Source organism: Cervus elaphus, chromosome 11 (assembly GCF_910594005.1).
Source record: "Cervus elaphus chromosome 11, mCerEla1.1, whole genome shotgun sequence".
Classification (NCBI taxonomy): domain Eukaryota; kingdom Metazoa; phylum Chordata; class Mammalia; order Artiodactyla; family Cervidae; genus Cervus; species Cervus elaphus.
The window spans coordinates 3445935-3470428 of record NC_057825.1 but is presented as its reverse complement, the minus strand read 5'-3'; the positions used below and the strand labels follow the sequence as shown (position 1 = coordinate 3470428).

The window sequence follows — 24494 nt, the reverse complement described above, 5'->3', positions numbered from 1 at the left end:
CCGGGCACAGAGGGACCCTACGCTCCAGCACAATGACCCCTTCTCCAGCTTGGCAATGGCTGCTTTTAAAAGTTTCCCACTGTACTTAGGAAAAAACGGCATCTGTGGTGTTTCGGGCTTGTTATATCCTCTGAAAAAAAAAAAAGGTAGAAACTTTTTGAGCTGTAAACAGTCACGCCATCAACATGTTAAAAAAATAAGTTTAATGCAGGTGGCTCATTTCATAAAGAATTTCACAGGCACTGAGGACACAAGCGGCGTGTCCGCACCGCTGCCACCCCCCAGCCCCAAGGGCACGCGCCCGCGCCCACCGGAGGGGGGGGGCCTCAGAGTAACGGGAGTCAACCAACACAAAACAAAGCTTTTAGGAGACAGCATGATTTAGTGCAAAAGATTCTCTGCAGCGCTGAGAAGTGGGGTCCACGCCGATCGGCTCCTCGCCTGCCGTCCAGGTAACTCGGACAGACTCGCTTCCCACTCCCTCCGAGGAGCCCACCGCTGACCTTGAGTGGACAAACGCCCGACAGAAGCTGACTACAAATAAAAAAGCACAGCTTGCAGCCAAGTTATTTTTTGCTTTCTTTACCTGATTTGGGTTTTTTCTTCCAGCGGCACACAACTGCCCTGACAGCCCCCCTGGCCACTAGGCAGCCTGGCCAGATGGGGCTGTGGGGACAACTTGGGGTGGAGCATTAGCCTGCCTTTCACCCGCCTGTCTGAGGCCCTAAGTCCTGCCTCTGGCTGTTCTCCCAGCTGAATCATTCAGAGTGCCCCTCGCCTGCCTACCTACGAGGCCCAAGGCCACCCTGGCCTCATCTGATGGAGGCGGGGGAGGGGAAGGGCAAGACTCGAGCCCTTTGGTATGTTCTCTCTGCAGTCGGAACCGCCCTGGCCCCCTGGTTCTTTCCTGGCCCACATTCACTCTTGCTCTGACCCCCAGCTGCTCTGATAGCTGCCGAGGCAGAAACAAGGGCCACCAAGTCCCTCACTTGGCAGTCCAGCCTGGGGTACCCACGACTCCAAGAGGTGTTTCTTAAAGTACAGTACTCGGGCCGCCTCTGATCTCTGCTCCCGACACACGTCTTAATCCTGGATGTTCCCTCCAGGGAAGAGGCTGAACCCCGCACCCCCCCTAAAGCCAGAAATACACTGAGTTGCCCGCCTCAGAAAGTCACACTTGAAGAGATGACGTCATCTGGCTGACTTTCTCAGCAGACCTGCCCAGGAGGAAGACACGCGTGCCCTGGAACCAGCACGCCCCTCCTGATCTAGCAGCCTGCCGAGTGAACCCCGGTGACATGGAAGCCCGGTCTGGGACTCAGGACGCCTCACAGGGTAACATATGGAGGACAGTGTGTGGATTGAGCCAGGACTTGGTGGCCCAGGGCGGAGTGAAGAGCTTGGTGGCAGTGCGGGGCGTCAGCTGATGGAGCCTGACGCTTCCCTAAGGCTGGAGCAGGGGCTGGGGGCGCACCGGAGGGGACAGTGCAGCTGGGAGAAGCCCCCCCCAGGTCTGCACCTGGGCACCACACCCCTCCCAGGGGCCTCTCACACCAGCACTGGTGATGCCGGTGTCCTGGAGAGGGGACAGGGACCCAGGCTCTCCAAGTACAGACTGGACCGACGGGTCCCCTCTGGAATTGCTGGGAAAGTGTAGGTGGAACCACAAGCAGGTGGCCCCAGGGATGCTGCACCGGAAGCACACACAGAGAAGGGCTGAAGCAAAGACCAGCAGGAGCGAGGGCGCCAGCATCCCCTTCACAGAAGTTTCCGCTCTTTCCTGTCCGAGCCGGAGACCCAGGCGCTCAGGGCGGTCCTTCCTCCGGGACGGGGCGGAAGGGGCCCTGACCGATCCTGGCAAGAAGAGCACCCCTCGCTGGTGCACCTACAGCCAGGTCGCCATCAGCCGCCCCCGGAGGAGCCCGCGGCACCCTCACATGTCCACGAAGACCATGAAGCACCAGCCCAGGCCCCCGACCAGCAGCATGGTCACGTGGATGCCGTAGACCAGCAGCTCGTTGAGGAGGCGGAAGTCCACGCGCCGGCGGCCCAGCAGCAGCAGCAGCGCCGACAGCTTGAGCTGGAAGCGCAGCAGGACGCGGACACCCAGGTACTGCAGGCAGAAGAGGGCGGCCAGCGCGCCCCACAGCGCGGCCGTGAAGAGGCTGCAGCTGAAGTACAGCAGGAAGCGGATGAAGCCGTAGAGCCAGCGCGCGCGGACGTACACGTCGAAGTTGTTGTACTTGGTGCGGGCCGGGCGGGAGGCGCGCGCGGGGCCGCAGGCGGCGTGCAGGCAGGTGGTGTGCGGGCCGTGGAAGGAGCGCACCCGCCGGGGGATGGGCATGACCGGCATCGGGTCCGGGCGGCGGCGGCGGCGGCGGCGGCGGCGGCGCTCAGCATAGGCGTCGTGGGTGCCTGGGCCTGGGCGGCCGAGGCTGAGCACCGGGGGAGGCGGGGGCCTGCAGGGAGAGCGACACGAAGAGGAGCCGGGTCAGCCAGGACACAGCCAGCCTAGGGCTGCCGGGAGACGGAGTCGGGGACTGGAGAGTCACTGAGTTATCGTTTTCAAAAGGCTGAGGACACTCTGAAGGTACCCACAATCACATGGGAACCAAAATTCCACCAGTGACACCAGGAAGAAGGGTCAGGACAGAGGGCGCAGACCCCCCAGTGCAGTCAATGCTAAAACAGGAGAAAAAGGGTCAATAGAAACCCCGGCTAACCTCCCCCCCCCCCCCCCCCAGAGGCTTGGCGAGTCCCCTGCAGTGGACTCGGTGTCTGGCTTTTAACTGGGATGCCCAAGGCTGCCTGCTCTTCTGTGGCTGCTTTATCCAGGGCGAATAAGCCCCTGGCTGGCAACCAGCACAGGACAGGAAGAGGGAGAGGGTGCCCACTGAGCTGACTGGGTCACCCTCTTTAGCAACTTGACAGGCCAAGTGCTGGGGGTCAGGCAGCTGGCACAGGGCTCTGGGCTCCCCCTGCGGTGCCTGAACCCTGGTGCTGACCTTCACCAGGAGTAACCTTGGGCAGGTCATCTCACCCTCTGAGACCATTCCTGCTCTGCACCATGGGGATGCCAGCAGCACTGGACTCCCAGGGGAGCTGTAGGAAGCAGGCATTACTGGGCAAGGGCTGCCCATGCCTGGCAGAGGAGGAGATGGCAGCCCAGGGCTGGCCAGTGGTGTCATCGCAGGGCATGGGACTGGACCACCGGAGAGGAGAAAATAGCAAGTGGCTCTCTAGCTTTGCCTAGCAACTGCCCTTTATAGCTGTGCCTGGGTCGTGGATGGGAAACACAGAACTGGAAGTACAGGATGCGTAAAATCGGAGCGGCAAAGTTAACGACAGGCCCCGGGGAGGCGCTGCCCAGGGCATCGGCCTCCCGTCACGTGGCGTGCAGCCTGGGGGCCTGCAGAGGGGCTGGTGCTAGCTAGCTCCCTCTCCGGCCGCCCACGTGCTGCTCTGGCCAGAGCGGGAGGAAAGGGGAGGCCGGGCGCGTCCACCCTCCCCAGCGCACAGGCCCCGCCCTGCCCCCAGGCTGCGACCAGAACCAGGTCTGACAGCATCTGATGGCACGTAGACCTCGGCGCTCCTGCGGGGTCGCAGCCGGGGGCGGGCTGCTAGCCATCCTCCCGTTGCCCACCTGGCGGCGAGCAGCGGGTCTGCGCCACGCGCTTCCAGGTTGGGGGGCAGGGGCGACACCCATGCGTCCCCCCAACCCCCGCCCGCCCAGTGCTAGGCCCTCGACCCCCAGAGGCAGGGCCGACCCTTGGCGGCCCTGAGAGCCGCCCCCGCCCCGCCCCGCCCAGGCACCCCCGCCCGCTCACCGGCTGCCCTCTCCGCGCCGGCGTCCCGAGCCGCGCGGCCCCCTGTCCCTCGGGGCTCCAGGAGCAGGGCGGTCTCATGGTGCCGACGGCGCGGCCCGGACCCTCACGCGTCCCCGCCCGGGGCCGCCCCGAAGGGACAGGGGCTCCCGCGCCCGGCGGCCGGCGGCGTTTGGCCCAGCGTGGGAGCCGTAGCGCCGTCCCTCTGCGGCCACCGTAGGACTTTCCTCACACACCCCCACCCTCCGCCCGCGCCAAAACGGACAGCGCCTCCCTTCCCCCTTTTCAGCGTCGACCCCGAGCGGCCGGAACTCGGTGCTTGCCCCCTGAGCGTAAGTGCGTGCGTGCGTGCGTACGCGCCCGGCGCGCGGCCCGTGACGTACCCCCGGACAACACCGCCCTAGGTACCCGGTCGGCGCCTCGGCCCGTCCTGCGCAGGCGCAGATAGGGGATCTGCGCTTCGGAGTTCCCCGCCCCCCCGTCCGCCCCCCCCCCCAGGCAGCTCCTCTGCGCATGCGCCTCTGTGCCCCAGGCTGTGGGCAGTGCGGAGGCGCGCGCCTTTGGGTCGGTGATGGTCTTGCGGTTTGCGAAGAGCGCTCGCTCGCTGTGCAGCTGGTGTCGGCCCCAGCCCTGCGTGTCTGCCGTCCGGCGAGTCTCGAGCGGGCTGGGGACACCACCCAAGGCCCCCGAATGTAGGGAGTCAGGGCGGACTGGTTGACACCACGCACCCACAGATGTCGGGGTCCCATGTCGGGACCCACAGAGCCCTGGGAGAGAGAGGATGTCGGTGTAGACGTGTTTTAAGTATTTTAATCCGATCGAGGTCAGGGTAGGGGAAACTTAACGCTTCTTGGATGTAGTCGGCAAGTTCACCTGCCTGAATTCTGTCGGGTGTGGAGAACCTGCTTCCACACATGGAAGAAGCTGGTTGCACCCCCAGCGCCTGGGGTCCTGCTCTTGGTCGTTGTTTTTGCCACCGGTTGCTCTGCTGCTGCTGTTGCTGAGTCACTTCAGTCGTGTCCGACTCTGTGCGACCCCATAGACGGCAGTCCATCAGGCTCCCCCCGTCCCTGGGATTCTCCAGGCAAGAGTGCTGGAGTGGGGTGCCACTGCCTTCTCCGCACTGGTTGCTCTAGTAGAGGCCAGTTCCTCAGACATTCTTTGCGGAAGATAGTTGGGTGTTGACCTCCCCTTGGCTGACCCTCCAGGGCTGGAGCCCCTACCAGCCAGCAGCGTCACCAGGCGCGCAAGTCCTGACCCCAACCAGCCCTCGCCCCACCCTGTCCTTGGGGTGGGGCGCGGTGCTTGGGGACACACGTGGTGGTTCTATCCCTTCAGCTGCCGTTCTGCTGGTGAGGAAGGTCTGGCCGTGTCATGGTGGAGAGGGGAGGAAGGGGCCCAGATCAGGTCAGGGAGCAGCAGGAGAGGATGGGAGAGCAGAAGGGTATTGTGAGAAGGGATTCTGAAACTGCATCTTCTCTGTGGCTGGCCCTCTGCAGTTGATCCCTGCTTTGTACCCTAACCGAGGGTGCTGGTTTTCTTCCTTAGACCCAGGTCCGGCCCTGTCCCTTGGAAACGCCCTGTCCAGGCCCCTCCTCAGCCCTGTGAGGGGGCCCCTTTGCTCCTGTCCTTGACCCTTCACACTAGCTTTTTTTTGTCCCTCTGCCTGCCCTCCACCCAGTGAGCTCCTATTCACCCTTTAAAACCCCAGTCACTATCCCCACCTCCGGGAGACCGCCTCCAACTGTGTGCCACGCCTTCCCTGCCCCCGCCCCCCGCCCCGCACTTGGTGGGAGCTAGTGGTTCTGACTAATCTCAACCATACCCTTTCTCCACCTCAAAAGCTCAAAGATCTGTTGACGGATTAACCTCTCCCACTGGCTCAGTTTCCTTACCATAGCCCACACAGTAAGATAGATGTCTCTCTATATCATGATCTAGTCCACACACGCACATGATTAAACAACTCCAGAAGCTTCACAAACTGTACTTCTGACCACACACTCTGCTCCGTTCTGTTGTTTGATTCAGTAGACGGGCTGGACGCCCCCGTATCTGCAGCCCGACCACCGCCAGGTCCGGAGCCACGAGGACGAAGACGAGGCTGTGTCCTCAGGGCCAGCTCAGTGGCAGGGCTGGGGGAGACCCCCGACGTGTGCTGCGATTTTTCACAGGCTGCCCCTGGCGGGGGTGGGGGGCCTTCCAGCGGGGGCCCCCTCAAGTCTCCATCCTCCCAGGCACCCCCTCTCCCCCTCCCCCCCCCCCACGTCAGGAGGACATCTGTCCTGTGGGCAGTGGCCGGGCGCCACCTGCTGGAACAATGAACGTGGTGTCACAGAGCCAGGCCTGAGACTGAGCCAAGGGTCCAAGAAGGGCCTGAGTCCATCGGGGCTTTGAGGCATAAACCAGGGCACCGCGGGCCGAGTCCCAGCAGCTCCTGGTTGTTTGTGGCGCTGAGTAGCCTCCTGCCGCAGAGGCCCATTGGCCTGCAAACCCTTTACTCTCTGCCTTTGCAGAAACCTGGTTCACCCCTGCTTTAAACAAGCGTTTGTCACACGGCTTACAGAGACTGGTAGACGTGCAGACCGCCAGGTTGGGACGGTCTTAGCCACCCCCACCCTCCGCTGTCCCTGTGCTTGCTGGGGAGCAAGGATCCGGTCACTTCAGGGGCCAGACCTGGAATGACTCTTTGCCACCCAGGACGATAGAGGCTGAGTGACCCCTGACATCAGGCCGCCCTGCAGGTTTGGGTGTGGGGAGGGACTGACCTCTCTGCAGTCATGTTCTAACTGTCTAGTCCTCAGGCAAGGCCGGTGTGACTTCCCACCCCGTGACGGTGGGTTTAATCCTCACGAGTGTCCCAACAGCGTAGTCAGGCACGTTAGCCTTCAGCGATTGGGTAGTCCTTGTGAGCAGTCCTGTTGTCAAAAGACAGACTACCACATGACCCAGCAACGCCACTCCTGGGCATGTAGGCAGACAAAACTCTTAATTCAAAAAGATCCCTGCACCCCAGTGTTCATAGCAGCACTACTCACAATAGCCAAGACATGGAAACAAGTAAACGTCCATCGACAGAGGAATGGGTGCAGAAAATGTGGTGTATATATACTCGGTCATAAAGAAGAATGACATGCCATTTGCAGCGACATGGACGGACCCAGAGATGATCACACCAAGTCAGACAGAAAGAGAGAAATACCATAAGATATGTGGGATCTAAAATGTGACACAAATGAACCTATGTGTGAGACAGAAGCGGACTCGGGGACGTAGAGAACGACTGGCGGTTGCCAGGGGGAGGGGTTTGGGAGAGGGCCGGAGGGGGAGGTCGGGGTCGGCAGATGGACGCTCATGCAGAGAGTGGCTAAACATCAAGGTCCTACCGTACAGGACAGAGAACTATAGTCAGTATCCGATGATAAATCATCGTGGAAAAGAATATTTTAAAAAATGATATTAAAAAAAATGTGTGAAAATGATTTTGTGCTCAAGGGAGTAAAACAACACCACCACCACCACCAAAAGAAAAGAAAAGTTGGAGTCGATGAATTCCCTCCCCTCGGCTCGGGGCTGCCTTAGTGACCAGATCCTGAGGCTGAGTGACACTGCGTGAGTCCAGGGCAGTGCAGCTTCATCCTCAGCCTCGGGGATGCTCTCGGAAGCCCCTGTCATGGCGCCGTGACACGCAGGCCCACGTGGGGCACCGGGCCAGCCCATCATGGGAGGCCCCGCCGAGCCCAGCCCTGCGGCATCCCCACACGGGCATCAGACCTGTGAGTGGGAGACTCTCTGGGGGATTTTGACCCCAGCCCTTTGGGTCACTCGTCCACTTGGGACTGGCCAGCTGAGCCCCCAGGTGGCACAGAGCAGGGAGGCCCTGTCTGCACCCTGCGAGTATAACTAAACGGGTGCTGTTTCACAGCCCCAGCGTGGGGAGATGGGTCACATCCCCCAGTGGTTTGAGCGAGCATGTCATTTCACATCCTCATCACCGCCTTCAGGGGACGTCGTCTTGCCTCCACTTTACAGATGGGGAAAGAGATCTTTTTGTTCAAGTCAGGCCTGACTCCCAAACCTGGGATGAACCCACCCATGACGGATGGCTCACACGTGGCACGCGTGCTGGCCCGTCTCTTCCAGACTCCCTGCAGGCGTCACTGTTTGGCGCTGGTCTCACTCCCTTGCTGGTCCTTGGTTACGGAATCCCAGCCTACCTGGGCGGCATCTCTCATCCCTGACGTGACCCCTCCTTTACCCCCGTGAACCCGGAGAGGACACTGTCTCCTCCAGGTGGACTCTGGCCAGTGTGTGACGGGGGCCAGCTGAGCCCCCAGAGGTCACCACAGACACATGCGTGCAGGCGTGTGCGCTCAGTCGTGTCCGACTCTGCGACCCAGTGGACTGTAGCCCTCCAGGCTCCTCTGTCCGTGGGATTCTCCAGGCAAGAGTACTCAAGCGGGTTGCTGTTCCCTTCTCCAGGGGACCTTCCGGACCTAGGGATTGAACCTGCGTCTCCTGCAGTGGCAGGCAGATTTTTTTTCACCACTGAGCCGCCAGGGACGCCCCACCACAGACCAGTGGACGGCATTTGCGGAGGGCAGTGCGGTGTCAGATCGTGTGCTGCTGCAGCCCCATGCCGCCTGCCTGGGCTCCGGCCCACCAGTCTCTAACTGTGGGCAGAGGTCCTCTGTCCTCTGTGCCTCTGGCTTGTGTCTCCGAGGTAGTTGGGGAGGGGCGCAACTCCCGCCTCGGCCTCCCCTCCTGGTTCCCCCACCAGCTGGCTGTCCTCCATTCTTCTAAGTCCAAGGCTGGCATGAGCTGGCCACTCGGTCTCAGCATGGTGGTGCCTGGCAGGGAGGCCTCCCATGCCCACCTCCCCATCCCACCCCCTGTAGCCCCAGTGCCTGGCCCACCGCAGGCCCAGTGCTGCTTGTGTTGGTTGGTTGGTTGGTTGATGAAGTGCCTGCCCTGTACTGGGCATTCAAAGCTGGGGATACGGGTAGTGGGGGGAGTGGCCTCAGCCTGGCATTGCCCAGTGGCATCCATGGGCATCAGCTTGCCCGGCTCCAGTCCCGCCCACCTGGGTGCCCAGTGCAGGGGTAAGGGGCATTGGAGGGAAAGCAGGTCGAGCTGGACACTGGCTACAGGCTTGGGGGTGGCATGGGGGCGGGCTGGACCGGCGCCTGGATTATAGTTTATCGGTGACAGTCTTGCCCTGATTTCAGAAGTGTGTCCAGCGCCCCCGCCCACCTCCCCCAGGCTCCTCGGTGGGTGGGCTAAGCTACATAACCTCCCTAGGTGTCCAGCCTCCACCTGTGAGCTGGAGGTCTCATCCCCAGTGGCTGTGAGTGAGGGACTCCGGGTGCAGAGTCCGCGCGGTGCTGCCAGGGTCTGAGCTCCCAGACTGGGACCCAGCCTGTCACTGTGGGAAGGAGGAGACCACACAGCCTAGTGTCTTGGTGGCCTTGGTTTCCTCCCGGGCAGCATGCCTGCCGCCTCATGGACGTGCCTTCCTAAGACCCAGACTCAGGCCGAGAAGCCGGCACGGAAGGCGCGTGTTCAAGGTCAGCACTCACAGTGGTTCAGCCCCTTCCTGCACCCACGGCCCCCGTCCCTGGCCCAGGTTGTATTTTCTCTTGTGCTAATTTCACAAAAGACACAGCTCACACTCCTGTTGATTGAACAGTTTTGTGCTGACAGGAGGGAAGATTGGTGGCAGAGTTATCATCCCCCGGAGCGTGGGCGATTTGTCTGGCTCGGGGGAGCCCCGGCGGGGTGGATATGTTTTATGGCTGGCCCGGAAGACAAACACAGGCATTTATATGTCACTTGTTGCAATATAAATGCTAACTTGTACTTCGTTCAAAACTTTTAATGAATTGTATACATTCCAGAAGATTTATAGGGTGAATGCAATGGCTCAAAATGTTACTTTTAACATATTTGTCAGTTTGGCAACAGCACCAAAAAAATCTGGAGGATATTGCATTCAGAAATAAATCATAAATAGATGCATCTTAAAAGAGGTTTATTTTGGTCGTTAATGGTTGATGGGCCCCCCAGTGCAGGATTTAAAGGTAAATTATGCAAAATCAAAAATAAACCTTATAATACTTCATCAAACATGCATAAAACTGTCAGGCCCAAATAAATTCTCTCAATTAACTTGCTTCAGATTGTGATTGCATTTGCTAATTTAATCAGCTCCAGAATAATCTGGAGGCCCAGAAATGATGGATGGCTGTGCGCGCACGCCCCGGGGAGCAGGGCAGAGCCAGCCTGGACAGGACTGGGGGGTCAAGGCCCACCTCTCCCAATGGGCGGCCTTTCCCATCCCCATCTTGGGGGCCGAGCCCGTCAGCCAGGCCCTCTGCTCGCGTCCCCGATAGCTGCTGCCCTGGGGCTGTGGTGCTGGCCTTCGCGAGAGTCACCTGGCTGGCCTGGAAGTCACCACCAGGAACCACACCCGCTCTGGGCAGGCCTGGCTCCAGAAGCCCTGGCACGCACGTCAGCGGTGTGGATGCCGGCTCCTTCTTGGTCTTTTCTAGAACAAAGGGAAGTGGGACGGACTGGGAATGGTTCTCTCAGGGTCTGCTCATTCCTCCCTCTGATTCTTGATTAAATGAAGGTTTTTGAATGTAACTGTGTTTTACCCGTTTTGTGGGGGAGGGTGGCAGCAGGCCGTCAGGTGGAGGTGACGCTATGCCCTGGGCCAGGGCCTGAAGGGGGAGGAGGTGTCCTCTGCTCAAGGCCTGACCCAAGGCAGGCACGGAGCCGAGTTTGCCAAGCGCGCCGGGCGGTGGGGCCCCGGGCGGTCCCGTCTCCCGATCACTCTGCTTCCCGCCTGACAGAGCTGTGTGCCCGTTTCTCTTGGTACCTGCTGGAGACCGTCTCGTCCAACGAGACCATCCAGACTGGAGAAGTCACCAAGGACACCCCCACAAAGCTTTGTGCTTTAAGGGAGGACCGGAGCTTTGTGGAGGGTCTTTCTTTCTTTCTTGTAAAATCCGGTGAGTCTGTTTCTACCAGAACCACACCTGCTTCTTGTGTAATTCTAGCAGATGAGAAGGGAGAGCACAGAGAAACCACACAGAGAGAGGGGAGGCTGGTGTACACCTGTGGAGTTGAACAGGGATGAGTGGGTCACTCAGGGCTTCAGTCTGAGCTCCTGACTGATGCCCGGATCTCGGTACCCCACCTCGGGATCCCCACCTCACCCCAGAGCCCCATGTTTTGGCAGAGGATCTCTCTTAACCATCAGCACACTCTCTGTCTTCCCTGCTTCCCCGGCTGCCCTGTTTGGATCCTAGGGGACCAGCCTGGCTCTGCCCTGGGACACAGGAGGACACGCTGTGTTCCTTGGTGCCTGCTTTCCTCCAGCAAAATGCTCTATTTTATTTTTCAAAAGTGGGATTCTGTTGGTGCCTGGGTTTGCATCCTGCCACCAGTCCATCCTAAAGGAAATCAAGTCTGAATGTTCATTGGCAGGACTGAGGCTGAAGCTGAAGCTCCAATACTTTGGCCACCTGATGCGAAGAGCTGACTCCTTAAAAAAGACCCTGAAAAAAAGATTGACAGCAGGAGGAGAAGGGGACGACAGAGGATGAGATGGTTGGATGGCATCACTGACCCTGGGAGATGAAGGACAGGGAAGCCTGGCGTGCTGCCGTCCGCGGGGGCCGCAAAGAGTCAGACACGACCGAGTGACTGAGCAACGCCCCCACTTGGCCTTTCATGAGGAACGTTTTCCACGGCAGTGGACACTCTTCACAGATCTGGGGCCATGTACTCCAGCGCACGACGTCCTGTCACTTACCTCATCGGTCCTCTCTGACTGGACACGGGCACTGATGCCAGTGTTTCGGTATCATGCACAGTTCTGCGATGGACACCCGGGCACGTAAAGCTGGGTGCACGTCCATTTCACCTTCCCTCGGGATGGAGCGCTGATGCTGGCCGACTTCCTAGGGCCCCTGACAACTGCCGTGGCTGCACCCCTGCTGTCTCTGCAGCCGCAGATGAGTGAGGGGTGAGGGTCTGGGCTGGTGGCCGGGGCTCTGCACCTGAGGCTCTGCCTTTGCCACTGCTCGCCTGCTCTTGCTGATGCAGACGCAGGCTCCTGAGAATGGGGTCATGCTTGTTGTTATTTAGTCACTCACTAGTGTCCGACTCTGTGACCCGCTAGACTAAAGCCCGCCAGACTCCTCTGTCCATGAGATTTCCCAGGCAAGAATACTGGAGGGGGTTGCCGTTACCTTCTCCAGGGGGTCTTTCCCACCCAGGGATCAAACCTGAGTCTCCTACATTTCAGCCAGATTCTTTACTGCAAGCCCCCAAGTGTCCAGGCCTCGGAGGAAAGCTGCAAGCTGCTTGTTCTGCGGGCTTCAAAGGAGTGGGCTTCCGTAGAAGCACAAAGGGTGGTGGTCTGAGACACGGCAGAGGGGGACACTTATTTGGAACACAGTGACCAAGCTCAGGATGGTCTCAGCAAATTCACTGAGGGCCACTGAGGTCAAAGAACAGCATGCCTCCGGGACAGTCAGACCACAGGGCACCGAGCTCACTCAGCAAAAGATGGGGACCCTGGAAAACACTGTGCTCAGTGAAATGAGTCGTCACGACAGACGAGGACTGTGTGATCCCACTCGTGTGAGGGCAAGGCGGCGCGCGTGGTAAAGAATCGGCCTGCCAATGCAGGAGACATAAGAGACTGGGGTTCGATCCCTGGGTTGGAAAGATCCTCTGGAGGAGGGCACAGCAGCCCACGCCAGTGTTCTTGCTTGGAGGATCCCATGGACAGAGGAGTCTGGCGGGCTACATCTATGGGGTCACAGAGTTGGACCCGACTGAACTGACTTAGCTCGTGGGCACACACAGGGGTCAAACCCTACAGAGACAGGAAGTAGATGGTGGGGCCAGGGTGGGGGCAAGGGGGGGTGAGTGTTTAATGGGGACAGCGTGTCAGTTTGAGAAAGTTCTGGAAAAGGATGGTGGTGATGGTGGTACAACAATGAGAATGGACTTAATGCCATTGAACCGTGCACTTAAAAAAATGGATAAGTTCATATATTTTGCATTATATATTTTTGATAATTTCTCTTATACCATATGGATCTAGGTTTTTTCAGTTAATAACTAAGTTATGCGATGGATGTCCTTGTCCCAGTTTCCTTGGGGTTTTTTGGGCACCTGGGATCTTAGCTGCCCAACCAAGGATGGAACCCGCTCCCCCTGCAGCGGAAGCTCAGAGTCCTAACCACTTGACTGCTAGGGAATTCTCCTGTGTTGTGTATATTTTATCACAATAAAAAGGAAAAGAAAAAGAGAGGGGATAAAAACATATATTCCTAAGTGCTTGAGTTTGCGTAAGAAGCTCTGGAAGAGTAAAAAGTTTGGAGGAGCTATCCCTGTGTGACGTCCCAGCCCTCACACAAGACCCCAGACCTCAGCCGTCACACAGGCTGAGTGGGTGGCCTTGTGCAGACGTCCACTGAGGCGTGCACGCGTCCCTGCCATGTTAATGCCTTTCAAACTGACCTGTCCCTCCCCATCACACCTGATATCCTTCCAGATGTTTCCAGCAGACTCCTGCAGCTGCCTCCACTGGGACTCTGACTTCCTTTCTGCGCCTCTGGAAGCTCTCCAGCCCAGCCAAGTGTCCTAGACCTTCCAACCCTGCTGGGGTTTGAGAGTTTAGTGGAGGGAAATCAACTGAAATGAACCTGGGGAGGGACAAAAGCTTCCGTCAACACTTGCCCCTGGAGGCAGGCCTGTGCTGTGGAACCCCGGTCCCATCCAGCTTCCTGGCTGGCAGAGACGGCAGCCCCAGCCTGGGTGCCGCTTACCTGGCCAGGTTCCTCGTGGAGTCCCTGCTCCGTGGAGACGCAGGGCCCCTGGACTCTGACATTCCAGCATGGAGGTGCTGTGAGCAGTAAAAGGGTCCTAGGGACTGGTCTGTTGACCCTCTGGGAACAACAGCAAAAGCTGTGTGCCCCCTCCCCCCGCCACCCAGAAACTGCTCCTGGGCCCCGGGGACAGTGTCCCCCATGAAGGGACACTCCTGAGCCCATTCACCAAGCACTGGTGGGTCCAGCTTGCCCTCAGGGCCTTCCTGTCCTGGCCGCACATTTGGGGTCTCAGCACCCATGGAGCACCCTCGTCTGTCAGGGGTGGGGGCAGGACACGCACGCATCAGCTCTTATCAGTGCCCGGCTGACACTGAGACAGACCAGGGCACCCACCTCCTTCCATCACCTCCACCCCCGTCCAAGGGCCCTGAGAGCTGTGCTGCCTGGGAATGCTCAGGGTCTCAGGCCCAGGAGGCAGGCGGCTGGATCGAGCGTGTCCTGAAGGTGGTCACAAACCAGCTCTTCTGCACTCATCGTGTGTGTCGCTGCTGCGTGGCATATTCAGCGGGGCTCCCCTCTCTCATGGTCCGGGTCTGAAGGAACAGCCTCCCACAGCCCTCCCCGCCCACTCCCAGGAGGAGTTAAGGGCAAGTGGCTGGCAAGCGCCCTTTCCCTTATGGGCTGGTGGTCCCGGCTCTGGCTCCCTTCATTTAATGAAGACAATTATAGCATCAACTCTCATTACAAGGGAGCGACCCACTGTTACAGACCTGAGTGCGTGAACCGAGGTCCACCATCGTTTTATAACTGGCAGAGAAAGAAAACATACTGCCAAACACTCACCCTCCTGCCGCTAAGAACAACCACAGCTGAGCATCTCAAAGGAGCAGGTGCGCACCTCCGCGCCTGCGCAGTGAGGCAGCTCAGCCCGAAGGCCGCGGGTGATTGAACTGCAGCACAGCAGGCCTGGCCCGCCCCGGGGGTGGGGGGCGGGGCAGCGGCGCCTCCCCTTCTGCTGCCCGGGCTCAGCCTGGCTGGTGCGCGCGGCGGCCGGCAGGGAGCGCCCCCGGGCCAGGATGCGCGCTCGGGCGGCGGCCGAGGTCTCCCTGAGACCGCGCGGGCGCCGGGCCCCCGCTGCGCACCCCGCGCACCAGGAGGCACGCTGGAACATCCCGGCGCCGGGCGTCGCCCGCGCTCCTCGTTGCCGGTCTCTTTCCCAGGCCCTGGGGCGTCAGCAAGAGGAGGGGTGCGCGCTGCTGCGAGTCGGGTGCAGCCGCACCGCGAGCCCAGGCTTTTTTTGGTGGGGGGGTGGGTGGGAGAGGAGGTGAACAGAGCGCTGATCCCAGGAGGAACTCGTATCACCCTGTACATGGGGACCCCGGGCGCAGGGCAAGTAGGGGGCACCCGGAGGTGGGGGGCGGAGGCAGCGCCAAGAGGAGGGCTATGCGTCCTGACCCGCCCATTCTGGGGTCCCCACCCGCCCTTCGGACCGGCCGAGAGAGCTCCTTGGACGGACCCACTCCCTCGGTGAGGGAGGGTGAGGGGCCTGTCTCCCTCCATCTGAGAAGCGCGCTCCTCCGGCGGCGCTAGGGGGCGGCCTCTCCCTTTCCACCGGCTCCTGGGACCCCTGGTTCTCCGGATCCGCGGGGGTTGGGGCGGGCGGACTCGCTCCGCAGCCCCACCTTCAGCGCTGAGACCATCCCACCCTCAGCGGCCTTCCTCCTGAAACAGGATGAGCCGTCTTCAGGTGGGGTGTGGAGGGGGGAGCATGCAGGCTTTCTCACAGGGACACCCCTGATGGGGGATGACCCCCAACAGAGGCTTGGGCTTGCGTGTAGAGAGAAGAGACAGACAGAAACGCACACGCAGAGAAGGGAGCGGGGAAGAAGCCTGACTGCACAGGCCTAGGATGGGTCAGGCGGGGCTGGGGTCCTGGCTCCAGGAGGCTGATCAGCTAGTCCCCTCCTGCCAGGGTGGAGGCGCCCCCCCCCCAGGAGATGGGCATTATGAGCCCCCCTATTAAAGGAGGCGAATGGGGCTGCTCCCACGCTAGTCTGGGCCCTGGAGGCGGGCGACGCTGTAGCACTGCTGAGAATGTCGGGGGCCCGGAGGACAAGCCATCAGCCTTGCCATCAACCTTGCAGGAGTGAACCACAGATTTCCTGGCCCAGGTGTCTGGTGGGTGGTCTCCCAGCTCTGGTTAAGTGACTCCCGCTCCCCTCTCCCCAGGAGTTTGGGGCATAGCCTGGGTCTGCCCCCACCCCAGGCAGCCCCGCCTCTGCCCACCGTGTCTGGAAAGCTCCTCAGGTTTGAGACACACATCTCTTGGGCAAAGGAGTCTTCCAGGTACAAGGGAGACCTGCAGACCTACACGCCTGAGAAGGGTCGCGACCCCTGGACGAGCTAAGAAAGGCTTCTCATAAATAGTTCTGCAAAAGCACTTAAGTTAAAAATGACAGTGACCCCTAATGGGGTCACTTTAGGTATGTATATGTAGACCATCATTTTAGAGCAGTTACAGGTTCACGGCAAAAATTGAGAGGAAGGTACAGAGATTGCCCACATGCCCCTCCCCGCCACGTGCCCTGCCTCCCCTGTTATCTCCCACCAGGGCGATCCATTTGTTACAGTTGAGGAGCCCGTGTGGACAGTCACCGTCACCCAAAGTCCGCAGAGTCGTAGGGTCCACTCTCCGAGTCGTGCGTTCTAAGGGCTTGGACAAGTATGACGTCCTGTGTCCACCATTGGAGCATCACGCGGAGCAGTTTCACTGCCATAAAGTTCCCTGTTCTCCTCCTGTTCAGCCCTCCCCTTCCCCTGGCTGATCCCGGCTTTCTCCTTTCCTTCTGGAGTTTCTCTTGGGAGTCTGGCCAGGCTGGGTCCAGGATTCACACACTTGGGATGAGGAGACCTGGTTTCGGGGATGAAGGAACGCGCACCCTCAGGACGGGCCAGCCAGGCAGAGACTGACCACTGACCTCAGCACGCAGGTCCCGAAGGCAGCACCGGCCTCCACGCAGAGGACCCACTCCTGGGAAGCAAGCCTTAGCCACGTCCTTCAGCTGGCCAGCGGGGCAGCACAGTGGCCCTCCGTGGGGCTGAATCGTGGCCATCCTGAGCGGTTCGGTTGTGAAAAGCCAAATGGGAGAACCAGGACAGGGAGAATTGTAGGCCACTGGGAGGCAAGGTGCCCGGCCGGCTCTCGGTCAAGGTGGGAGAGCCTACAGGGGGGTCACCCAGCGCTGAGCCGGCCGCGTGGGGGCGGGCAGGCTGCGTGTGCGTCCACTGGTCCCCCCCGGCGCACCTGCCTGGCTGGCCTCGCTTGCTGCTGTACCCGCATTCTTTTGTCGAGCACACGAACAACTCCATACATGAACAAATGCTTTCTCCTGTGCGTTGACTGCTGCCCTGGGGGGCAGGACCGGAGGCCGCACCAGCTGACCGTCAGAGCCGTGGGGAGACAGCGTGGCTCACCTGTGTCCCCTCTCCCGCCCCAGGGCCACTTATCTGCAGACAGGGTCCCCCAGGGAGTCAGAGCTCCGCAAAGGCACCCCCCCCTACATTTGACCAGCCACGGAACCCTCACCCCCACTCCTGCCAGCTCGTGCTAACAGTTGGGGGGCCGTCCCCCCGGGGTGGGGGCGTGCCGCCCAGCCCTGGCTGGACGTGGGCACAGGGGCGAGGCACTCCATTAACATTGCCGCAGGTCCCGCGACTGTTGATATCAGCACTTCAGGGTTATTTATGAATTCATCTATTTGCCGGGACAAGCTTTTCTGCATTCGGTTGCCATGGTTGCCTTAAAGCCAGTATCTTATTAATTCTGCATGTTATGAAATAAATTTAGATCAGACAATCGCAGTGAAGGTTCTTTTTTTTCTATTGTGCTGTTTAGTTCTTGACGCCCAGGGTAGGACGTTTCCAGCTCAGAGTCAGCATCCATCAGGTTCTGGGTGCCTGGGCGGGGTGCGGGGAGGGGGGCAGGGAGCCGCCCGGGGGAAGGGAGAGGCCGGAGGGACCCAGGTGGCCTGGCCGCTCCTGCAGGGGTCCCACAGCTGGATGTTCAGAGCCATCAGGGTGGGAGGCTGGGTTCCCTCTACGTGTTTCAGCTGAGACTGTGAGCTGGAATCAGACCACTGGTGCCAAACGTGCAGAGTGAGGGGCCTGCTCTGGGCCCTGGGGCTGCCCAGGACGGTGGGTGGGCATCCAGCAGAAACAGCACACGCCTCCTGAGGACATGAGCCTGGGAGATGGGGACTGAAGAGTCTGAAGGGGCGCTCCTGGGACCCCTTAGTCAACTTGGCTGCTTTGATTTGAGTTCCTGTCCGCTAGCTGCCCAGGATGACCTTCGATCTGCCCGGCCACCTCAGGAAACACCACTGTTAAGCTCTGATCTACTAAGAGACGAAAGGTCACAAGAACAGTTCTGTGATGGCTGGGACTGGATGCAAGTCTGTTTACTCCCTGCCCGGGGCCCTCGAGGGCGCTTCCCCAGCCTCTGAAGTAAAGCCTCTGCTTGGACCCGTGCAAAGCCCCCAGGCCTGTTCCCCTGGTCCCCTGCCGCCCAGGCAGCCACCCCTTCCTGCTTCCTGCTCCCAGTGCCTGGGGCGGGACAGCAGGCGGTCTGAGGCCCCGTGGGGCTGGTACCCAGCGTCCAGACTCTGACATAGACCTTTTATGGGCGCACAACAGCTCTGGCCAGGCCTGGACTTTGCTTCTGCTGATGGCTAAGACGCTGGGCTCAGGGCCAGGAGGGCATGAGGAGTCTGGACAGGCAGGGGTAGGTGGGTGAGTGCGTGGAGGGGGCCCTGCCTGGAGCTCTGCAAGGAGCTGTAGGCACAGAGGACCGGGCTGGATGTGGGTGCCAACGAGACCCAGGAGACGTGGCTGCCACAAGAAGCAGGGCCAGACTCGGCTGCCGGGGGCCCTGGGCCCAGCACTGTGGTTGCCCTGTGACCTCGAGCTGCCGCCGGCTCTCGGAGGCCCTGGCCCCTCTGTCAAATGGCCAGGCGACTCCAGGGTCTTTCCAGCTTGGCCAGGAGACGATGACCCTCTGCAGGGCAGCACTGTTCCATCGTCACACCTGCTGTCCTGAAGCGCCACGCCCCCCAACCCCGGCCCACCGCGGGCAGCCCGTCCGTCTCCCCCTCCCCGAGCAGCACCGACATGGGCTCCTCAGATGCTCCCAGCCCCCCCGGGCCAGATCAGAGCATCGACAGAGCTGGGCTCGCCCTTTAATTAAGCTTCCTTTAATTAAAAACCTGGGGTTCGTTATTAGACTTGGTAATTGATTTAATTTTCTGTGGAATCCGAGTGCCAAACTCCTCCATCCTGTGCACTCTTGAATTCCGGGGAGGGGGGTGGGTTGGAACTGGATGGACGAAAAGGAGAAGTGTCCTGGAGAGCTGCCCGCTCCCTCCACCCTCCTCCCACCCCCTTTCCACCCTGCAACACGCAACTTAGCTTTTGTCAGTTGAAGATTCCCATCCAAGCTGGGGGCTCCCCTCAATCAGGCGGTTTTCCTGACAGAAAAGAAGGGCAGCCCCTGCTTCCCGTGCTCGCTGCCAGCCGGGTTTCTAGAAACCCTGCAGCATAAGGGTCTCCAGGGACCCTGGCCTCTGTGCGCCCGGCCTGGGGGTGCACGGAGGTCTCCGCCAGAGGTCCTGGAAGACAACGGTGCGTGCTCTGACTCGGTGGGGCCTTGAGTTGGGTGGAGAGGCTGCCCCGGGCTTTCTCCCAGTGCAAGAGGAAGGAGACACCTACCCTGCGGGATCCCCCACCACGGTGAGCCCCCCCAGAGGGCAGAGTGCCAGCTGATGGCGGCTCTGGGGCTTGATGGCCAAGGGGAGTAGGGAAGGCAAGATAACCAGTCAAGTTTGCAGCAAAAAACCCTCCATTCGTGGTCTGAGAGAAGACAGGAGTGGTGGGCCCCCAGCTCACCTGTGAGGTTAGACGCCTGGACCACCCCGGGCAGGGCGTGGGGCTGCCATCTCTCATTTCTAAACACCTCGAAGGTCTGGTCACCCTCCTGTCCCATATGCAGTTGTCCTCCTGGAGGTGAGAACAACTATACAGGGAAATGCTCCTCCCTAATCAGGATGAATCCTGAAACTATCTTTTAAAAACAGGTTGGAGGGCTTCCCTGATGGTACAGTGGTTAAGAACCCGCCTGCCAATGCAGGGGACAAGGGTTCGATCCCTGGTCTGGGAGATTCCACACGCTGAGGAGCGGCTAAGCCTGCGCCCTGCCACTACTGAGCCTGCGCTCTGGAACCCACGTGCCGCAACGGCGGAGCCCGCATGCCTAGAAGCTGTCTCCACGGCAACAGAAGCTTCCACGATGCGAGGCCCCTGCACCCCACCAGAGAGTGGCCCCAGCTCCCACAGCTAGGGAAAGCCCCCGTGCAGCAACAAAGACCCAGCGCAGCCAAAAAAAAAAAAAAAAATAGAGGTCGGGCTTAGAAAAGTCTGGTGATTCCTCCAACACTAGAGTGTGGATGGAGCATTTGCCCCAGCAGTCCCACTCTTGGGTCCACACCTGGGAGAACTGCAAACACATGTCCACACTGGAGCTTGCACACGAGTGATCTCCATGGCTTTATGTCTGAAGGTCAGAGCAGAAACAACCCAAATGCCCATCACGTCATGAATGGATACAAACAGAACAGGGTCCATCCACTGGGGGGAATATTACTGGGTGATGAAGTGGGATGAGGCACCGACCCCTACAATGCAGATGGACCTTGGAAACGCGACGCTGAGTGAGAGGAGCCAGACGCGAAAGGCCGCGCATTGTGGGATCCCGTTTGTGTGGAACGTGGGCCAGTGATTGCCAGGGGCTGGGGGGGGTGGGGGTACCGGGGTGACAGCTGAGGGGTGCGAGACTGCTTTCCTTCTCTCATTTTTCACGTTGTCCTACAGTACTCGTGAGAATCAGGTCCACCTCCTTAGCTGCTTCTGAGCGCAAGCTCAGGGTTCTCGGACACGCAGGCCCTGTGGTGCAGACATCCCCACATCCATCTCTGGTCTTGTGTCTCCCCAAATAGGAGCTGTGTCTCCACTAGCCACTCACTCCCCTCCCCTCCCGCCGCCCACCCCACCCCACCCCTGTCTCCTTCCTGTCTCCCTGGGTTTCACTCCTCTAGGCCCTCACATGGGTGGGTCCCGCAGGACTGATCTTTTCGCATGGGCCGTTTCACTCAGCACAATGCCTGCCGGGCTCATCCTTGTTGGAACCCGCGCCAGGGTTTCTTTTCAAGAGGATTCAAAGCGTTCACTAATTAACTTTCCTGATGGTGGCATGGGCTTCCCATTGGGGCGAGTGGTGAAGAATCCCCCTGCAGTTGCAGAGACGCAAGAGATGAAGGTTTGATCCCTGGGTCGGGAAGATCCCCTGGAGGACGGCATGGCCACCCGCTCCAGTCTTCTTGCCTGCAGAATCACCGTGGACAGAGGAGCCTGGAGGGCTACAGTTCCTGGGGTCGCAAAGAGCCGGACACGACTGAGTGACTGACACGTAACTTGATGGGTGCTCACCTTGGTGAATACACTAAAAACCACTGACTTGTGCGTTCCAGCTGGGCCAACTGTACGGCGCGTGAGTTACGAGTAGAGCTTGGGTCCAGGCCACCTGCCCACCTTCCCTCCGGCCCTTCAAGCCACTGAGCTTTAGACCCCAGAGGTCGTGGGCTTTACAGCCACTTGCTATGAACAGAGGCACACGTGTGGCTCCCGGGTGAGACGCTTCTGAAGACTCCCAGGCTGAGGGACTCGGCCAGCTGTCTTCCCTGCTGGGACCTGTGCCCCCTCCCCCCACCCCTGTTCCCCACCCCCACCCTTCCCCACCCCCACCCCCTGGCACAGCCCATCAGCCATCCTCGGCCCCACCCACCCCACGTGGCGTCTGAGAACCTCAGTCCCTGCCCAGCAGCGTGGGGAGCATCCGTGTGGTCATCTCTACCCTCTGAAGCTGAGTTCTGCCCACGCCTGGTTCCGGTCAAGTGCCCAGCGCCCACCTCGAGGCACTCAGCCAAGCTGGTGCCCTCCTCCCAAGGGTATGAGGGTTGGCGCCCGAGTGGATAAAGCCCTGGAGGGTGGTGCCCAGTGAACGGCAGGTCAGACCAGCACAGGGCAGGGCCATGTCCCCGCCTGGTCTTCCTCAGGGACCCAGGCAGTGGGCAGAGTGTGGTTGGCACCGTCTGCAAAGCTCAGCGCTTCCTGGGAGCTGAGTCATGCACTCACGTTCCCCAGCTGCTGAATTTTCAGTGGGCAGAGGGCTGGAGGCCACCCAGCCTTGCAGCCCAGCCCCCATGCCTGGCCCATTCCGCCGACCCCTCGGTTTCCCTTTGAGGTCGGGGAAGATTCCCCAGGGCCTGCGCCATCCACCCATGCGTCCAGGGCCCTTCCCCCAGCTCAAATCCTGGCTGCAATTTATTCTCCCTCTTTTACATCGCAGTACAGACGGGCTGTGCTGCGTCCTACAGGTATTGATTTTGTTCTATTTTACTGGTTTTAACTTAATGACTAGAAACCCCAAACAAATAAAATTTGCTTTAAAATCTCAGGGAAATCAATGAGGGAGGCCAGAATCACTATTCTATGAGCCGAAGGGACAGACCCTGGGCCGCCCGGCATCATCGCTCACGGCCAGAGGCTCCCCGGGGAGGGAGTCCTGGGGAGAAGGCAGGGTGTGTGTGCGTGCCTGGGGAAGCCCCGCTCCCCTCATAAAGCCAGACCCCCACCCCTCTGTGCAGTGAGGCCGTTTGAAAGCCTATCTCCAGGTTGTAAAACTGGAACAAAACCTTAACTTGTTATTCATGTTTACATGAGTCCCGGGCGGCCTCCAATCCCAGTGACCTTGGAGGCTGGCCAAGGACCGAGTCGGCCCAGGCCAGGCCAGGCCACAGATGCCCGCGGAGGAGAGGGCCCCTCCTGAGTCTGGTTCACTGGGGCGGCTGCTGGGCCAGGTCTGGGGAGAGGCTGCCTGCTGGCCACCGAGGAAGAGGGGACCTGGTGCTGTCTCTCTCGGAGCCGAGCAGGGTGGGAACGCCTTGCCTCTGCTGGGCGCCAGCACCCGGCACCCCAGCCCTAGCGTGTGGACGCAGACGTGGAGAAGGTGAAAAGGGAAAGGTGAGTCACCCAGGCGTGTCCGACTCTGTGTGACCCCATGGACTGCAGCCCACCAGTCTCCTCCGTCCATGGGATTCTCCAGGCGAGAAGACTGGAGTGGGTGGCCATGCCCTCCTCCGGGGGGTCTTCCTGACCCAGGGATCGAACCCGGGTCTCTGGCATTACAGGCGCATGCTTTGCCATCTGAGCCACCGAGAGGTGGGAGCCCTCCTGAAAACTCCGGGGTCACCCTGAGGGGCCCGCCCTCCCTTGCAAGAGGGGGTGGCGGTCCTGCGGCTCAGAGTCTGGCCCCTCCCACTGCTCCCTCCCCTGGACTGGAGGCAGCCGGGCTGCCTTTCAGACCCCAGGGTCTCCAGTCCATTCTGGAAAGGGGAAGCTGGAGCGGGGGTGCTGGACAGGGAGTCCTGGTTCCACACCCGCCGGTGAGGCTGGGAGGGAGGCCCCCACTCAGACCTCCGGTCCTGTGGTCACGCCCTTCTGCAGTTCTGTGTCCTCTTTTAGACACGCAGGGGGCCCGGCCAGAGGGGTGGACCCGCGGGCAGGAGAGGAGACGGCCCCTGGCAGGAAGGGGCCCCGCCTCCCCTCTGCCCCAGCGCTGCCGGAGGGGGACTGGCAGGACCCCCTTCTGCCCTGAGGTCTCCCAGCCAGGCCTGTTCCACGTCTGGGGCCCGGGGGGGCACCTCCTCGTCCCTCCCCACCAGAGATCTGGGTCAAGGCCTGAGCGGCTTTCTCGGGACCGGCTCCCACCCCCACCGCACATAAGCGTGACTTGGAAAGATTGTGGCCCCGCTGGGACCAGTTAGTAGGAAATCAGAGTCCCTGAACCAGGTCAGGCTGGTGGAATGTGTGGAGCCAGGTGGGATCCCCTCTCCCCCAGGGAAGCTCCCCCCAGCCCCTCCACGGGTGCAGGGCTAGGGGCTCATCTACTCTTTGCCCACCAACCCTAGCCCATCCTCTGATTGCCCTGTTGGGGTGGGCCGTGGTGAGTTCAAACAAAAATGCCAGTTTCCGTCTGGGGACCCGGAGCATTTATCTGAGCGGAGGCTCTTTCTCAGGCCTTGGCGGTGGTGCCCTCCCTGACAGAAGCCCGCCCCGCCCCTTCTAGGTGGCGGGCAGCTCCCAGGTGCCCCTGGGTCACAGGTCCTGACTGGGGTGGGCTCCCAGGGGGGCACTGCTCCCCACCCAGCCCCAGGGTCTGTGGACCTCTGCTCTGAGGAAGTGGGGGCGGGGCCTCGTGGATGCAGAGTGCCCACTCTAGTAGACCCTGGAAAGCTCACCCTGCCCCCCCAGACCTCCTGCCACAAGCCCTTTCGTGGGGTTACAGAGCTACGGTCCAGACGCCTCTCCACGAGCAGGTGGATTCGGCCAGCCTGGCTGGGCGCTCGGACCCCAGTCCTGACTTTACACATGGACGAGGGCAGGCAAGTGGCCTCGGTTCCCAGACCAGACCCTCTTCTGCCAAACAGGCCGGGCCTTCAGCGATCTCGACCAGGTAGCACCCGAAAGCCCCTCCCGGGGCGCACAGGGTCGGAGAGCCTTAGAAATGATCAGTGAAGACAGAGGGGTTCTGCGTGTGTGTCTGTGAGTGGCTTTGGGGGACCACGGCCCCATCATGCACACGAGGACATGGACCTGCGGGGCTGCATGGTCAGGCCTGGTGGCCACCTGGGGACCCCCATCCCGACGCACA

At 60.5% G+C, this 24494-nt stretch overlaps 1 protein-coding gene and 1 long non-coding RNA gene across 4 annotated transcripts; both read right to left on the bottom strand.

The window, feature by feature from the left end:
* Window positions 1-182: 182 nt before the first annotated feature.
* Window positions 183-4308, bottom strand: TMEM250 (transmembrane protein 250). Of its 2 annotated transcripts, none has more exons than XM_043916972.1 (2): window positions 4208-4308; window positions 183-2459 (listed from the first exon to the last, which is right to left on the bottom strand). In XM_043916972.1, exon 2 carries the CDS (start codon window positions 2351-2353, stop codon window positions 1934-1936), a length of 420 nt encoding a protein of 139 aa, XP_043772907.1. In that variant the 5' UTR covers window positions 2354-2459; window positions 4208-4308; the 3' UTR covers window positions 183-1933. The 2 variants fall into 2 exon arrangements, with proteins under 2 accessions (XP_043772907.1, XP_043772906.1); XM_043916971.1 differs by lacking the exon at window positions 4208-4308 and adding an exon at window positions 3828-4164.
* A 5376-nt stretch (window positions 4309-9684) lies between these two features.
* Window positions 9685-14662, bottom strand: LOC122702953. Of its 2 annotated transcripts, XR_006343378.1 has the most exons (5): window positions 14519-14662; window positions 13384-13502; window positions 10865-10943; window positions 10481-10704; window positions 9685-10371 (listed from the first exon to the last, which is right to left on the bottom strand). It is a non-coding gene; the product is annotated as an uncharacterized LOC122702953 (long non-coding RNA). The 2 variants fall into 2 exon arrangements; XR_006343377.1 differs by having other exon boundaries at window positions 10481-10943.
* Window positions 14663-24494: the final 9832 nt, after the last annotated feature.